Here is a 17168-nt window from a genome sequence, read left to right as displayed (position 1 = left end):
AAATTATTTACCTATAGGAGGAAAAACTGGAAAGGTATTTTTTGGTTGCTCTTCACTGTAATGGAAATAAAGAAGATTCTAGTACTCTGCTTCGAGGAAGTCAACAGTCTGAAGAAAAGAAGTGTAATTCAAACTACGCCAAGAACCACTCCTCGACTTTTGGAAAAGATGTTTTGCATGAGGTAAACTGGATAGCAGAGCAGAGAATTTCAATAGAGTGCCAAGAGTTTGGAAAGATAGTGTGCTTTTCCATCTGACAGGACCACCCGGTGGGAAGGTAATTTAAAAGGAAGCAGAAGTGCACTTGGGAAAAAGACAGAATTTGCCTTCCAGAAAACCTCAAGTCACTATATATGTATTTGGTCTCTCTTGCACATACTTGGATCTTTAAAAAATGCTATCAGGAGCAAGACTGAGATGTTTCTGACAGTGGCAAGTCATTCAAAGAGGCAGGATGATGCAGTGCAAGGTAGGGGAGATGGATTCTAGAATCTGATTGCCTGGGTTCAAATCCTTCTTCTGCGACTATGTGTGCAGTCTATACATGATAACTTCTCCAAGCATCAGGGTCCTTGTTGGTAAAAGAGATAGCATTTGGGCACTTAACTTGTAGAGTGGGCATAACGAGTAAAGGAGACAATGCAGGTAGAGTGTTTAGTTCAAGGACCCCACATAGTAACCAATGAATGTTTCATATTTTTATTTGTGCTCATTAATATATGCTTAATAAGTGAGCTGCATGCATCGGGACCAGAGTACGTGGATAGAATGAATCTGAATAGAGAGAAGAGAAATTGCAGATGAAAACTTTCTTAATTCTTTAGTTGCTACATAGGTAGAACTGTCCTATAATGTCCCTTAGGTACTAATGTCTCAGCAGCTCAAGGGTTCAAAAATATCAATCAGTTGGGTCACTGCATGGATCGGCTGTGTGAATAATTTTGGGTGATCATCACAGATTATGTAGTCTCTTTTTTCCAAAGGAACAACACACAAAACAGTGTCCTGAGAGAATGAGCATTCCAGAGGACAAGTTCAAGGCCTGTTAGAAAGGCTTGGGGGCTGCCCACTGAACTGCATTCTAAGGTAAAGATATTCCATGGTCACAGGGAATTGATTTTCAGAGATTCCCTTTGATAATAAATAATATGCTTATAATAGAAATACATTAATTCTACACTATGAACTGACAGCCTAAAAGAGGTCAATGTTTAACTATTATATCATGCAAAGGACAGAATTTAGGAGCAGAGGGCAGGAAGTTTTGACTTACACCTTGCACTAAATATTCTACTCATCTCCAGAAATTTCCCTGGTAAGCACTGAATAAATTCAGTTTAAATAGGAACTGACTTGGTCATTTATCTCTTTTTAACTTGTTTGATTGGTTTACCTGATTCAAATCAAGGTGTCCTGGGATTAAGTTTACACCTGAACAAGATTCAGAAAAAAACATCTAAACTGATACTGAGGGAGTCAAAACATTTTCAGAGTAAATTTTTTTGTCTAATATCAAGGTTCATGATTCACCTCACAGCTAGAATAACTGAAGTTAATAAATGGAAGGTTCGTGGTATGAAAAATATTATCATATAACTGAGAAAGAAAACTGGCTGGTAATTTATTTAAAACTTCAACTGCACTCAAAAGTAGAAATATTTTTATTACCTTTCTAAATAAAATGGGTTTAAGAGCACCTACCACAATTGCTCAGTAAAGTACTCAATAAATGTCAGATTTAAATTTTAGTGGAATATAAGTGAGTTCTTTACAGTGCCTAACAGGGATTTCAGATTTTTAATTTCCCAGTCCTTGTTTGTGACAATGAATCCTACTTAAATCAGCATTTATGTAGTGTTTCCTTCCTCTGTTTCAGTCTCAGTCCCTAGGAAAAGCAAGCAAGCAATGAGCCACTGGTAAGGAGAATTAGGCATTGTATCTTTGGTGTCTGCCTAGGACATAAATTAAAAGGGGTAAAAGAGCACAGGGTCTCAAGAATAAGTAGCTCATAATTTCCTTCTTATTTTAAACTAGTCTATATATATTAAATTGTAGACAGACGTAACAAACACCCATTATCAATGACACATTCGTAATCAACACATAATCAAATGACCATTCAACTTCATTTCCCAACTTGAGAATCAATCAACCCAAAGATTGTTCTCACTTAACAATTTTCATATTAACACATTCTCAAAGTATTACTGGTGCTTAATATAAACAAAAAAAAAAAGATGTGTGGGGCCCAATTAGGGAAGGAAAATGAACTACATTTCCACATATATTATAGTGATAGAAAATTCATGAAGAACTTCACTTTGATGGAACCTAATACGTTGACAGTAGTAATGTCATGAGATGTTTGGTCAAGACGCCAAAAAGTTAACACACTGGAAATTTGACAAGCTGGGAGGCCAACAGGGGGATAATTAATCACATGTTAAGAGAAACCATTGGATGGTTAGCATCTTGTCACTAGACAATGTTTCTAGGCAGCTGATCTTCTTACGTCTTAAAGGACCCAAACATTTTAATTTTGTTTTTTAAAATGCAGTATATTTTTTAGATTGATAATGCATATTTGTGTTTGTCAACTTTGGGGTCTCTCAACTATCTATACACCTCTGAAGTTTATATACTTATAAGAAATAAAGATATTGACTGAATGTCAATATTCATGACGTCCCTCACTAAAATAAAACTTGCACTCACCATGTAGTAAATGATAGTTTGCATATGGTCATATAATAAAACCAATCAGAGAGGGAAAGATGCCGTCAATGATGTGCCTATTATAGCTGAATAATGAAATACAAAATATATTTGAGGTTAAGATATTAAAGTAAATTCAAGTATGAAAACATCTTTATAATACTTAAATAGGACTTGGTAGTAAAGCAAATATCTACTGATATCTATGATAAGAGACAAATGTAAGGAAATTTTCACATGTCAAACACTGAATTATGTCACACAGGTATAAAAATTGTTGGAATCTGTTATTCAAATTAGGTTGCCTTTAAAGTATTATTAGTGGAACTTTTGAAATAGCAGCAATTAGTATCGGACCATTGAATATAAGAAAACTGAGCTTGTTTGAGTAAGGGCGCTGTTATTTATCAACCTTGTTCTCTTCACAAATACCCTCCACACTTGATGTTAAAAAAACTCGCCCAACCCTCCCCCATCCTCTGGTGGATTGTGGTCCTTTGTACTGCCTTCTGCATATGCCCAGTGAGGAAGAAGAGATCAGTACAAATGCCTCCCAGGGAGAGTTTTCAATTACCAACAAGGGTGCCACATATTTATACAGACAAAATGTGACAGGAAGTATTCACGTTCCCTTTTCTTTTCCTTCTTTCTTCTTTTTCTTTTTTGTCTCTTCATCACTTTTCCCCTCAAAGCATTAATATTAGGTTCAATTTTTTTCCTCTATACTGAAATATTTCATACTGGGCATCCTGATTTAAAAATGAGAATTTTCCTATAATTATCCATGTCAGTATTTTGATTGTGATCTTACATGCTTTCTTTTCCCAGCTAGGGCTAGTACAGCATGACAAATTTCTAGTGGCGAAAAGTTGGAGATGGGTTAGGAATAGGAGAAGCAGAGTTATTTTGTGGTTAAAGGTGGAAGGGTGGTGGGCAGCCCTGGTGGAGCTCCATCCTGGACTTGCAGATCAGACCTTGGACTGTGGGAACTAATACTGCTTCACCTTATGGAACTTCACCTTTCATTATAAAAATTAACCCACTATCTCTGTACTTATAGGGAAGAAATAGGCTGCTATCTTGGCAACCCTGTATAATCCTTCCCAATTAGGAATACATGAATTTAGAAATAAACTAAGTTTAGAAAGTTGTATTTCAGCCTTCTATTACTAGTAATTTCAGTAGCTCATCTGGCCTATTATTTACTTAGTCTCTTCTTTCACAGTACTAACACTTTTAATTTATTCAAAATATGGCCAATTTATAAAAACCAAGCAGTATCACCCCCAAATCATGGCTGACTTGATGTTTCATTGATGAAAAGAATACAGCATTGACTAAATTATTTTATTGTTAAGTTTGTCTACAGATAGGTTCCTCACAGCTTAAGAATTTGAAGACATTTTTTATAGGTGGCTTGTGTCATGCCATTTCATCACCCTGTCCATTGAAATATAACTTTGACATGATTTGTGAATTTGATGTACAGACTAACTCGAAATATATAAGACAAGCACTCTCATAAACACATGAATGATCCAATAAACAGGCAACAAAAAAGTCCTACTGAGCTAGGCAAAAGCATTATTTCTTCCTTGTTGAAGGCATCAGCATATGCTACATCTTATGTTGCACAAGTGTACTCATTAAATATTATGAAATGTACAGCAGGCCGGGAAGCTCTAACTAGCTAGTCAAAGTCACTCATACCTGTGTGTTCGTATTTATGTCGCAGAAGGGAACTGCTTTTCTGGAATGTCTTGTCACATAAGTCACATGCATACATGCCACTCTCTGTCTTCTTGATCTTCTTTCGAGACAGACAGGAGTCGGAGTCTGTCATGTCATCTAGGCCTGACATGTAGTCTTGTGCTCCATCAAGCAATTCTCCCTGTGATATAATCACACAGTTCAACACAGTCTCTTCTCTTTGTGTTTATACCAAACAACTTTGCGTTGGCTGATATTTGAAGAATCTCAGAAGCGCTTGCTATGAATTGATAGTTTTTTTAAATTTATTTTTTATTTCATTTTATTTTTTTTGTGTTTTTGCCTTTTCTGGGGCTGCTCCCATGGCATATGGAGGTTCCCAGGCTAGGGGTCTAATTGGAGCTGTAGCTGCTGGCCTACGCCAGAGTCATAGCAACGCAGGATCCGAGCCACGTCTGTGACCTACACTGCAGCTCACAGCAACGCCAGATCCTTAACCCACTAAGCAAGGCCAGGGATAGAATCTGCAACTTCATGGTTCCTAGTTGGATTCATCAACCACTGAGCTACGATGGGAACTCCCAGTTTCGTGTTTTTTTTTAAAAAAAACAAAAAACCAAAAAAAAAACCCAAAAAAAAACTACTACTTTCCATAAACATTTACTTTTTTTTTTGTCTTTTTTAGGGCCGCACCCACAGCATATGGAGGTTCCTAGGCTAGGGGTTGAAATGGAGCTGTAGCTGCTGACCTATGATACAGCCACACAACGCAGGATCCAAGCCATGTCTGCGACCTACACTACAGCTCATGGCAACGCTGGATCCTTAACCCACTGAGCAAGGCCAGGGATTGAACCTGTGTCCTTGCGGATACTAGTCAGATTCATTTGCTAAGCCACAATGAGAACTCCATGTTTCTCATTTCAACAAAAATATAAACCTTCTCTGCCCTGGGTGGTAGTGCTTATTGTTTTTCAAGGATAGAAAATGGTCCATGGTGAAGGTGAGGAAAACATAAATTTCTCCCAAATCCTTAATTTTCCTTCTATCAGGAAATATCCCTGAGTGAAAATTAAACATCAGAATGTGTGTATTTTCCAGTGTGCTTAACTTTAGAAATGATCTGTAGCTGTAGAAACCCCATTTTAATTGAATTTTATATTTAGGTACAAAATGTTATTATTATGCAATCTATTTAAATGTATGTCTACCAACTAAAGGCCTCAAGCAATATTTTTATATTTAATTTTCTAATTTGAAATAGGGAATATTAATAACACTTTTTATCAATGTTCTATCTATGTTAAAACAGCCTTCAGCACTGAGCAATAATGAATGTGGATCAGTAAATTATTAAATTTCTTGATATTTATTTTGTCTTGATCCAAAAGAGTGCAAACTTGCATGATAACATACATTTCCATTTGCTAGTCAAGTTCAGTTTTCTTAGAACTACGTTTGCACTAATTAATATTAGAGGAGATTAAATAGGCTTAAATACATTTACAAAGAGGGCAGACGAACTGTAAACTGGAATACTGGAACAGCTGTTACAGAGGTGCACTGCTACTTATGCTCCTATTTTGCAAACTAGGATTATATTCCACGATGTTAAGACATACCTGCTTTGGTATTTGAAAAACCTGAAATGATTTGCTAGTTTGAAAGCTACCAAGGAAATCATGTGGAATATACAAAATATCTTTAAAACACTTCCAGATAAACTGTTCTCTATAAAATGAAGTGCATATCAAATTTATATATGCATTTTTGCAACTTGTGAACATCTCTAAGAATATGTGACTGTTATAAAGGTTAATGTTTAGCATCTATGCAAGTCCTACCAAATATTCATATCAGTGTGTAACTCTGAAAGCAGGTGGATCAATCTAAATAAATCTCAAAAACAAATATTAAGTTCTTTATCTTTTTTAAGGCAAACATGCCTACATGATACAGCATTCCACTACTTCTCCATTTATTCACTTAGTCCACTCAGTTTTAGACTCAAGTTAAAAGACACTCTTCTATTTTTGCTGAAAGCACCACACTACATTTTTTCCCCTACATGCACATACAGGATACAATTTTCATCTCCTCTTTTCAGAACAAAAAGACACATCTCATTACCTGAAATCCTTGTTTCCGCTGATACTTTCTCCTTTGCTGCATATCAGCGAAAGTAGCTGCTCCAGTTGGGTAAGTATAGGCCATGTGCGGTAGGAAGCTCATCTGATCCAGTCCCGGGTATGGTCGTAGCCCAGGGATGCTTGTCTGGACGGGTGGCATGAAAGTGGCAGGGGGAAATGCGCTTTGTGGAGGGAGAGCTGTGTATAAAGGTTTGGCACTAAATGGGTTCATGCCGAACACTGGGTTAGTGCTTTTGTTGTCCAGATTATTTGAATTTGAAAACTCCTTCTTGATAAAAGTCAAGTTCAGAGGTTCATCTGAGTTTTCAGATGATGAAGAAACACTGTTATGGTCTAAATTTATGCTGCCAACTTTTGTTTTGTTCTTTGTGGCTATAATACTTTTGGGTTCTTTCATTTGTTTTGGTAATGACAAGTCCAAAGGCTCAGCCTGGAGCTCCTCAGAAGAGAAGCTGTTTGGAGTGTAAGAACTACTGTGGGAGTTTTTAGAAGATGTGGAGGAAAGATTTAAAGGAGATGGAGTATTACTCCTTGAGTGGTCCAATTTTTCAACTGGTTTAATATTGGTAAAATGGGAAGGTTTAGTTAGCCTGAGAGGAGGATCACAATTCGTAACACTGTTGTGGAGTTCTGCTATAGATGGTGATGTGATAGAGTCCATAGGTTTTACAGGAGACCTGGGTAATAAAGAGTCTTTTGTGGGAGGGTTACTGTTGGGAACTAACGGTTTGGAGTTCCTTTCCAGTGATGGTGACCTGGAATTTGAGTACTGGTAGACTTTTCGTTGCTCAAACCATTCCTTCACAAATTCCTGAGGAAGGCCCACAGCAATGGAAATTTTCAGCAGTTCATCAGAATTGGGCTCCATGTTCATAGCATAATATGCTTTAAGTACAGACATGTGGTCCTTGTATGGGTTGATGGGGCTTGTCATTCCTTTCTCAGAAAGTACAGATGACAAGAGGAGGGCTTTATTATCAACAAAAACTCCGGCTTTGTTGGAGACAATGTTTTCATGAGGTTGCAGGACTGCTTTAATCTCTTCATTCATCTTACAAAGGTAACGTTCATGCTGATGCAAAGGAATGGGGCCAGGAAAACTTTCTTTACAGAACTGGCATGAGAATGGAGTGGATATGTTGTGGTTCTCAATCATTTTGTCATCAGTGACCAAATCTATTAATGTACGTAGCTTTTCTTTCTTTATATTACTGATCTGTCTCCTTGAGTCAGTAGTCAAGCTCTGGAGGCAAGCTTTGGCTTCATTGACTTTTTCTAACGTGTAGTCAATAATACTTTTAGTGGCACCATTATGACTCACTACTGGAAGACCTACAGGTGGGATATTAGGAGACGTAACACCTTGTTCCTCAGGTTGAGTGCATGGATCCTTCATGTGATAACCTTTCAACTTTGAAATTTCTTCAGTCTTGCAGTCCATTTTTTGCCTGGAAACTGTGTTGTCCACAATCTGTAGAACCTTTTGTACCTCACTTAAATTACTATTCATTGTGGGAAATCCAAGTAAAGGGGCTTCCATCCCTACACCTAAGTGCTGCATTGGACTCTGAGCAGATGGATGAACTCCTAAAGGGCTGGTGGCTCCCAGTGCACCATTCATAAAGGGACTAGTGCCACTAAACCCATGTGTGGCCATAAGAACTTTATAGTCATTGAAGTCTAGTGGTTCTGTTTTAATTTTAAGTAAGCCTGTTTGCTCAGACATACTGAGTGGTTTTCCATTCTCCAACTTGTTTCGTAACTGGGTAATGGCTGAATTAGTAGGAGAAGAAGAAACAGAGTTAGGGGAGGAACCCGTCTTGATATTGTTTCTCATTCGCCCGTTTACAGAGATTAAACCAATACATTTCTTGCTGCTGATGTGTGAACTGTAGGAACCAGAATGGGAGAAGCGTTTCTTGCAGTTTGGGCACTCGTATGGTTTTTCACCTAAAATGACAATTAATATTAACGTTACATTTCTTTGATTGGGGAACAACTGAGATTGTCTACTAAGGCAAGAAAGGATCACGATGGAGCACCTCTACATTCTAGTGCTTAGTTTAGAATTATGTGGCCATAACTGTTTCTGGGTTTTATCTACCCTGGGAGGACATAATTCAAGATGTTAGCAGTGGAAGGTGAGGGCTATCTGTGCCTTTTTCAGCCAAGATCCCAAATCTTGTCTTGCCATCGGCAGGCTCCTATTTAAACAGAGTGTCAGATTAATGTGTGGTCAATAGCACAATAAAGATGTCACAGTATTTAAAGGGAAGTGTAGCCATGGCTTTAATCAACTCTGTGAAGATCCCATTGATTCTACCAGTCCAACTAGTTCTTTGAATAGCATCCAATTTGGTAATAAAATGCTTAGCAGAGTTATCAAAATAGTTATAAAGAAGAAATCTCAGTGATAAGATGTTGTTTTGTAATCTACAGCTCTCAGGAATCAAGGAACACTTATCATACAAAAGCTCTTATCCAAAATTCTTCAATATTTTTCTTTCAAGGTTGGGTATCTTTCAAGCTAAGTTTCTTCAGGTCAAAAACATTTAATCTGCAGAAGAGTTTTTATAGGGACAAAAAGGAGCTTCTAGATTTATATAGCAAATCAAAGCATTTGCAATTTTTAAGAAGTATAAGCACTCCTCTTCTTATTAGTAGAGCTGTTGGCAGTACCATAAGTCTCATGAAGACAAAATAGGCAAATACAGCTTATGAAATAAATGGGTAGTTCCAAAAAGCTACAAACAGGATTGTGTAAATTTTACACAATCTTTAAAAAATGCCCCTAATGAAACCAAATGCAAATGTGAGCACCAGCCTCTCTGCTACTCACCACTGTGAATTCGCAGGTGTTCTTTCAGATGGTGTTTATATTTGAAGGCCTTGCCGCACTCTGTGCATTTGAACTTGCGATTACCTGCTCCTTGGGTCAGCATTTGGTGCTATAAAAGGAGAGAGACTGACATCAGTTTTGTGCAGGAGGAACAAAGGAAATTTGTTACAAATATTTTTAAAAGGCCTCTATTTTCAGACAGGCCAAAAGGTTTGAGTGCATGTTTATTTATTTGCCCAGTCTTTCGGAGTTGCAATAAAAGTGATAATGTTGGCAATAAAATTGGAACAAATAAAAAAAAGTGCTTTCACATGCGCATCCAACACTTGCTTTAGAATCATCTCTGTAGTCTCTTTTCCAAAATGTTTCTTTGAGCTGTTGGAGATGAGAAAGCATAATTGCAAAGATGTTTGTGGTTCTCTGTGTTCACTGCACATTCTAAGAAATGCAACTATTTCGTCAAGGAAAAAAATAAATATTTTCCTCAAAATCCTAAATAGCCTCCCCCCGCAAACCTCCCCCACACAAGTAACTGATTTTATCAAATTTCTATACGAATGTAAAAGTATATCTCATACTGAAGCAATATCAAATTTTAAAAAGAAAAAGTGCACATAATGAAAAAAAAACCCTTGAATATAAATATTTCATTACATGATAAGCATGTTTAAATACTCCATTCACTGTGCTAGTAGTGACTATAAATACTGTTTTTCCTAAGATATTGCATATAAGATTTGATTCATTCATCAAAGACAACATCATGGGTTAGAGCTGCTTGGGCAGTTTTATCATAGGCCAGTAGAAGAGACTTCACCGACTTGTCATTTTCCTTTTTAGTAGTGTGCTAGGGAGTAGGGATGAAAAAGAAAAGTTTTTGAAAAGACAAGTTAAAAGGAGCAAAGATATAATCAAACACAGCTGACCTTTTTTGAACAAGGGAGAAAAAAGCACTGTGGCTTCAAATTCTGAAAAGGAAGGAGGGAAGGAAGGAAGGAAAGAGAAAGAAAGGAAGGAAGGAAGGAAGGAAGGAAGGAAGGAAGGAAGGAAGGAAGAAAAAGAAAGAAAGAAAGAAAGAAAGAAAGAAAGAAAGAAAGAAAGAAAGAAAGAAAGAAGAAAGAAAGAAAGAAGGAAAGAAAGACAGTCATCCACTCTGGATGCTTAAGGTAGGAGGCCAGCCTTTTTCAAGCAGCAATGACACAAAAGCCTTTTGCAAAAAGACAGCACAGAAACGGTATGACAACTGCTAGGGTGTGCTGAATCTTCCCACATTCCTAGTGAGACAGATGGTGTTACATGGGACACAGGGAGGTTTGTTCAAACAGCAGCAACCTTCAAAGATCAAGCGGAGCCCAGCCCGCCGAGCGCCATTGAGGGACCAGCGCTCATATGTTGCTGAGTTGCATAAACAAACAGCAACAGCTGCTTTGTCTCCCCCCACAGCCCTCAGAGGACTACTATAAACTTTAGTTGTGCCACTGTTAATATGATACAATCATTTTAATTTACTAATTGTAAATGCCATGAGCAAATGAGGGGACTTTTCAACACCAAAGCTACCATTCATAATGCGCCAACACAATCACACTTCTGCATGTGAAATTTAAAGCAGTTATGCTAGACAAATATCTAGGCACTTTTTTTTTTCCTGGAGTTTTTATGCACATAAGCAAAGGAAGATAAACTGTTACATAAGTGTAACTATGTAAGCATAGTTTTTATAACTGAACTTTGAAAAATATTCAGGTGACAAGTTCAATCAGATAGAAATGATTTACATAAGCTGTTTTCTTAGAAGAGTGAAATTCCATAATCTAGTATCATCACCATTGCTTGATCGTGTTTGCTTATTCTCATCTTCCTGATTCAAAGAGAATAACGCCCATAAAAAAGAAACATAAGAATTTTAGAGAATATCCTGTTCAATAATTTTAAAAACAAATATGGTATCAGGCTTTATACAGGGTGGTTCCAGGTTTGTAGGGCTAGTTGTTGGGACTTAAGGCAGACCTCTTCTGTTACCATAATATCAATCTGCAGTCAATGCTCCCAGGGGAACAGAAAGAACAGTTTTGATAAAGCATTTAGGGGAGACTATGAATGAATCCTATTCCATCATTTTAAGGATTTAAGAAGCTATGCTAACCTGTTCAAGATAGTTTTTATTTTTAACACAAGTAAGCCAAAAGAGGCAGGGCAGTTTTAAGACTTAGCAACAAAGATGCATCATATCAAGAAGGGATCATTTTTATTGTGTATCTAACATTTTAGTATTAATCCAGTTTACTTCATATAGATATGCATACACATTAGATGCTTTTTTGATTTTCCTTAAAACACTTAATTAGATTTCATAAACTAGTAGCAGCTTGTGAAAACAGTCTAAGTAATTGAAGATGTTATGTGACCAACGAAAAAAATACACACTCCTTTTACTATGACTTGGATCGTATATGAAGAGAAAAAATTTCTAAGTAAAACTAGGTGAAAAATGGAATTAAAATTGCTGAGATGTTTAATATTGTATAATTAAAATGCTACAATTTCATTCACTTTTTGTGGAACATAAAGATGAAACTAAAGTCAAGTTAAAGTGCAAATAAAATTTCTAAATTAGAAATTAACACACTCATTCGATCGTGAACATAAGACTATTAAATCATATTAGAAGAGACCATCAAAAAATCATTTAGACCTCAATTAAAGCTATTACCATTAAAAGATCTGCATCTTCAAAATGCCATGAAAAATTAATAATGATTGCCAATCAAAGCAATATCGTTTCTCTAAGGGGTTATTATAGAAAGAAATCACTTAAAACCAACCCCCCACCTGATCTGTGCCTGGCTTGTGCGTCACCATATGCCGCTCGAGCTGGGTGCGGTAGGCAAACGTGTAGCTACAAAGAGGGCAGGAGAAGTTCTCCTCATTCTTCTCGTGGCGATACTTGATGTGCTCCTTCAGCGATGTCAAGCGCTTGTAGCCCCGGTCGCAGTAGGGGCAGGTCAGCAGTTGGGCAAAAGCATCTGGAGTTCCAGGTGGCAGGTCTGTAGCCGAGAGACGAGAGGGAGAGAAGCGGGCCAAAAGGTCAGTAAATCAATGGCAGCTAATGGGCTGACTGCCCGGGATGGTGTGACAGGAATCACTGCAATCTGCTCCACGAGAGTGCCATCATCACACGTGGCCTCCCCGCATGCAGGTCCCCTCGCACACCCAGCACAGACTTGTCGGAATCAGCTCACACTGCGCTGGAAAATTAATTAATTACTGGAGCGTTTGGGGGAGAATTTAAACAGCTGATAAATGAGGAAATTCTCTTTAGGTGACTGACAGTTCGTAGCAAACCTTTAGTCACATGTGACCCAGGAATTCACAGAGTGGAGGAGCTTTTCAGGTGTCCCCGGAAAGAAGAAGGAAAGGTCAGGGTCAGTATTTCTAAACTTTTTTTTTCTCCTCAAAAGTGAAATATTTTGGAAAGATAGGAATCAATTTAGATATTTTTATCTCTTAGAAATAGGCTCTAATTGTTCTTGTTCTTTATTGGATGTACAGATGACACAAATTTGCTGACAAAAAAATTTCACAATACCCTAAAATTACAGTTCTAATCTTTGCTCATGAAATTCCATGCCTCTGCAGCTGTTCTTCAAATTTTAAGGTAAACACCCAGGCATGTAGTGCATTTGTAATTGTAACAGCTGCAGAGGTCAGCATCGTGGCTAAAAATGAATTACAGCCTCACCATTTTCTTCCTGCCCATTGGCCTCTGGCGTGCCAAGGCGAGACAGCTCCTCAGGGGCTTCTGGGTAAATAATGGCTGTGTCACTGCGCTGAAGGTACTCTTCGATGCTGACTGCATGGCCATCTCGTTCCTCCAGTTTTCTTTTGGCAAAGTATTCCTCAAAGTCTGATGTGCAATTTGCATTCTTAACTGAAACGGTAAAAAGGAGACGAAATGTCTTTTCAAGGCCTTTTTCCTAGAAACCCATGACTGCCTTCACCGTAAGACACACTGACTTGCAAAAAAGATAACCAGTACCTAGCTGATTTGTAGGAAGTGTTGAAGATGACCAGTTACTGACTGAATGCTTATTCTCATAATATATGCCAAAAAAGAGGAGAGGACACTTTGCTTTAAGTTACATGGGCATATTTTATTTTCCTCTTCCTGGAACACTAGTCTGTATGAGTCACAAAGAATGAAAGAAAATTTTAAGTATTTTTCAGGGAAAATTAACAAAAAAGAACTATATTCCAAGATCCGCAAACATGAGAGATAGCATGAGCTCAAAGCTACTTTAATGGTCTATATAAAACTTCCTTTTAAGAAAGGTATATTTAATTTTTATAGTCCACTAAACTTAACATTCCTCTAACCACATATACATCCTGTTGCCAAATATAAGCTTTTAACGCTTCACTCTCTGAACATCACAGACCACTAGGATTATACAGTCAGAGAGAGATGCAAAAGGAAAGATATTCCTAGAGAGATAATAATGGGACTTTGTTAAAAAATCATGGAATGTGGGAGTTTATCTTTCCTTAAAATTTCGGTGTTTAGCTCAGTATTTTAAAGCTGCTGAAAATAAAATTAAACTCACACTGATAGATACAAAATAAAAAGTAGCAGACGGAATTAAGAAAGTGACTATACTGTTGTGTGATTTTTATATGATATTTAACTTGTATAGCTATGACTCTATTCCCATGATACGAATAATAGTTGTAAATCAATTTTAGCTACTTGTGTCACAAGACTGTCTATTTGAAATTTGTAGATATGTTTATGAAATAAGTAGTGGCTTAAATATCCTAAGTAAAAACTTTTGTGCACAAGACAGTGTTGGGAGAATGGCGGCCACATTTTTCTCTACCAGAAGTAAGTGAAAAAGAGCCTTCTGCCAGTACAAGTAATGGTGGAGCCATAGTTTTTGAGAGCAGTTAACCTTGATTCCACTATATTCTTTACCTTACCTTCTCTGTCATAAAAGATATTATAGTACTTGCCATCCTAATTTCCCAGGAAATTTGTGGCAGGGTGGTGTTCAAGCAAGCCAGTCAATTTTTATTTTTATTTTTGGCTTTCCTGTTATGAACTGCTAAGAGTATAGAAAGTGGAACCTTCAATTAATCAAGTATTTACTGAATGCCTGGTATGTGACAAGCATCATGTCTTGTTTGGATAAGCAAAAAACAATCCAGCCTCATTCCCCAGGAAGCCTTGAGATTGATCAATACAACTGATACTCTCTCAAAAATAGATCTTACAAACTAAGATAAGCATCATGAAAGAAAGCTGTACAGTGGTATTATAGGAGTAACAGGGGGACCTGTTGAGAACTGGAGGAAGTCTGGGAGATCAGGAAAGCCTTAATTGAGAAGCATGAAGTTAACTAACTTTAGAAGCTAAGGTAGAGCAGTGGTGACCAGAAAGAACATGGAACATTTATAGGATCTAAAAGGACACTGTTAGAGTATGGAAAGGGGAGCAGCATGTTGTAAGGGTGGAGAGGAAGGCAGGAACCAAACCCTACAGTGTGTGCTAGCCCTATTAAGATTTGGGTTTTCTTCTAAGAGGAATAGGAGGCCACTGAAGGGTATCAAGCAAGAAGAATGACTGGATGAATTTAGCGATTATCTGCATTTTTTTTTTTAATAGCCGCACTCTGGGCATATGGAAGTTCCCAGGCCAAGAACTGAATCCAATTTGCAGCTGCAACTTATGCTGCAGCTGTGGCAACGCCAGATCCTTTAACCAGAGATAGAATCTGAACCACCACAGCAACCCATGCCACTGCAGTTGGATTTTTTTTTTGTCTTTTTGTCTTTTGTTGTTGTTGTTGCTATTTCTTGGGCCGCTCCTACAGCATATGGAGGTTCCCAGGCTAGGGGTTGAATCAGAGCTGCAGCCACCGGCCTACGCCAGAGCCACAGCAACGCGGGATCCGAGCCGCGCCTGCAACCTACACCACAGCTCACGGCAACGCCGGATCGTTAACCCACTGAGCAAGGGCAGGGACCGAACCTGCAACCTCATGGTTCCTAGTCGGATTCGTTAACCACTGCGCCACGACGGGAACTCCAGCAGTTGGATTCTTAACCCACTGTACCACATCAAGAACTCCAGTCTGCATTTTTAAAATGACAGTGTGATAGGGATTGTAGGAAGGGAAAAGGAGATTCTGGGAATCCACTTAGGAGTCTCTTGCCATTGATCAGGCAAATGATAAAGGTTAAAGAATTGGTTATGGAGACTGTAAGAAGTAGCTAGATTTGAGAGGTACTTAAATAGTAAGATCATTAGATTTGGGAAAGGATTGGGTGTGCCAAGGAGGGAGAGGCTAAGATTCTCCTTAAGTTCAGTCTTTTTGAATTTGATGGATTTAAGTGACATTTACCAAAGCAAGAAACGTGGGAATTCTAAAAAGACTTGGAACTATGAAGGAATACATTGGATCAAATAAAAGGAAACTGGGGAGCATTATGCTTTGTAGACTATTAAATTAAGTGCTAACCATCTGAATACTGTGATCTCAAACCTTTCTCTTTTGCCACTCCAACTTGTGTTAATATTAATGAAAGCAATTGCATTCTTCCTTCAAATATGGGTTTGGAATGTGCAATAGTGAATTAGGATTTTATATATTAAAGTTTTGTTTAAATCTTCTCTTACAATCTTAAGTCTCAACATCTTTTCTTAGAAGAGGATGGACACTGATAAAGATCATTTTTCCTCTAGTCTACTGCCACGGATGTTTTCAGAGGATACTTATTGGTGGTGATTGTGTTGGTATCATTTAACTTACACCATTAAGTCACTAGGGAGTATGAAAGAACTGCCAGCTTGTATAAACTATCTGTTCATCATTTTGGATCATCAAAATAACTTCAGATCTATCAAAAATGATCTTTTGTTTTAAAGGGAAGAGAAGATAAAAGGGACAAAATATATGGGTACAAGATGAACCTGTTTTGAACGACTTGACTGATTTGACCAGGGACTGACTTTTTCAGCACTGTAGCCATAGAAAGTAAGGTAACAAAAACTTCTCAATCCAGATCTATTTGAATGTTGTCAAATGTTTAGTCACTATTTAAGTTTTTCAAAAACATTTTCCCACCTGAAGATCCTTAGTGTAACCTAGTAAACATGGATGGATGTATACTGAATATCATCCTAATTTTATCTTGATATTTCAGCAAGTATTTGAATTATCTGGCTATCTTTGCATGAATTTTCATTTGCATATGAATGTTTCCATCAGAAATGTAATCAAATGCAAATTCAATTGGATTTGCATTAATAGCCTTTCGGCTTAAAAGGGGGGAAATTCTGATTTTTCTGGATAGGCAAACTAAACTGCATCTAGATACATTACTGGTATTTGGAGAGGCAATTCACTTGCTAGATCAAATTTAGCCATCCTAGATTTCTATGTCAAGTGTGATGGGAACAAAAGATACCAAATCATGTGTTCTCTTTAAGGATCATCTTTGATCATCTTTGTATCCTGAGCTTCGAATATTGCCTAGAAATTAGCGGGCACTCAAGAATCATTTATGGAATGAATGGGGAATAAATTATGTTCTTAACACTAATGTTGGTGCAGAAGTCATAATAAAAGTAAGCATATGATAAGATACTTACAGTTGAGCTAGGAACTTAGACCTACTATTCAAGAAACTATAGAACAATTAATGATAAACTGTAGTAATAATTTCAAGAGTTTGACAGGGCTCAGATGAGTAAT

General features: G+C 37.5%; 1 protein-coding gene across 6 annotated transcripts in view; it reads right to left on the bottom strand.

Annotated features, from left to right (window-relative positions):
- ZEB2 (zinc finger E-box binding homeobox 2) overlaps positions 1-17168 on the bottom strand; it is a 129809-nt gene that overhangs the window by 6685 nt on the left and 105956 nt on the right. For 4 of the 6 annotated variants that reach the window (XM_047771985.1, XM_047771984.1, XM_047771989.1 and 1 more), the window contains 5 exons: positions 13157-13345; positions 12247-12461; positions 9415-9523; positions 6556-8525; positions 4426-4606 (listed from right to left, as the gene is read on the bottom strand). In XM_047771985.1, coding sequence (XP_047627941.1) covers positions 4426-4606; positions 6556-8525; positions 9415-9523; positions 12247-12461; positions 13157-13345 — 2664 coding nt within the window. Of the gene's footprint in view, positions 2802-4425; positions 4607-6555; positions 8526-9414; positions 9524-12246; positions 12462-13156; positions 13346-17168 lie in introns of all 6 variants that reach the window. The other 2 variants (XM_047771987.1, XM_047771988.1) reach the window with 2 other exon arrangements.

Source organism: Phacochoerus africanus, chromosome 3 (assembly GCF_016906955.1).
Source record: "Phacochoerus africanus isolate WHEZ1 chromosome 3, ROS_Pafr_v1, whole genome shotgun sequence".
In the NCBI taxonomy this organism is placed as follows: domain Eukaryota; kingdom Metazoa; phylum Chordata; class Mammalia; order Artiodactyla; family Suidae; genus Phacochoerus; species Phacochoerus africanus.
Note: the sequence above shows the minus strand (reverse complement) of the source record. Positions and strands in the feature narration are given on the sequence as shown.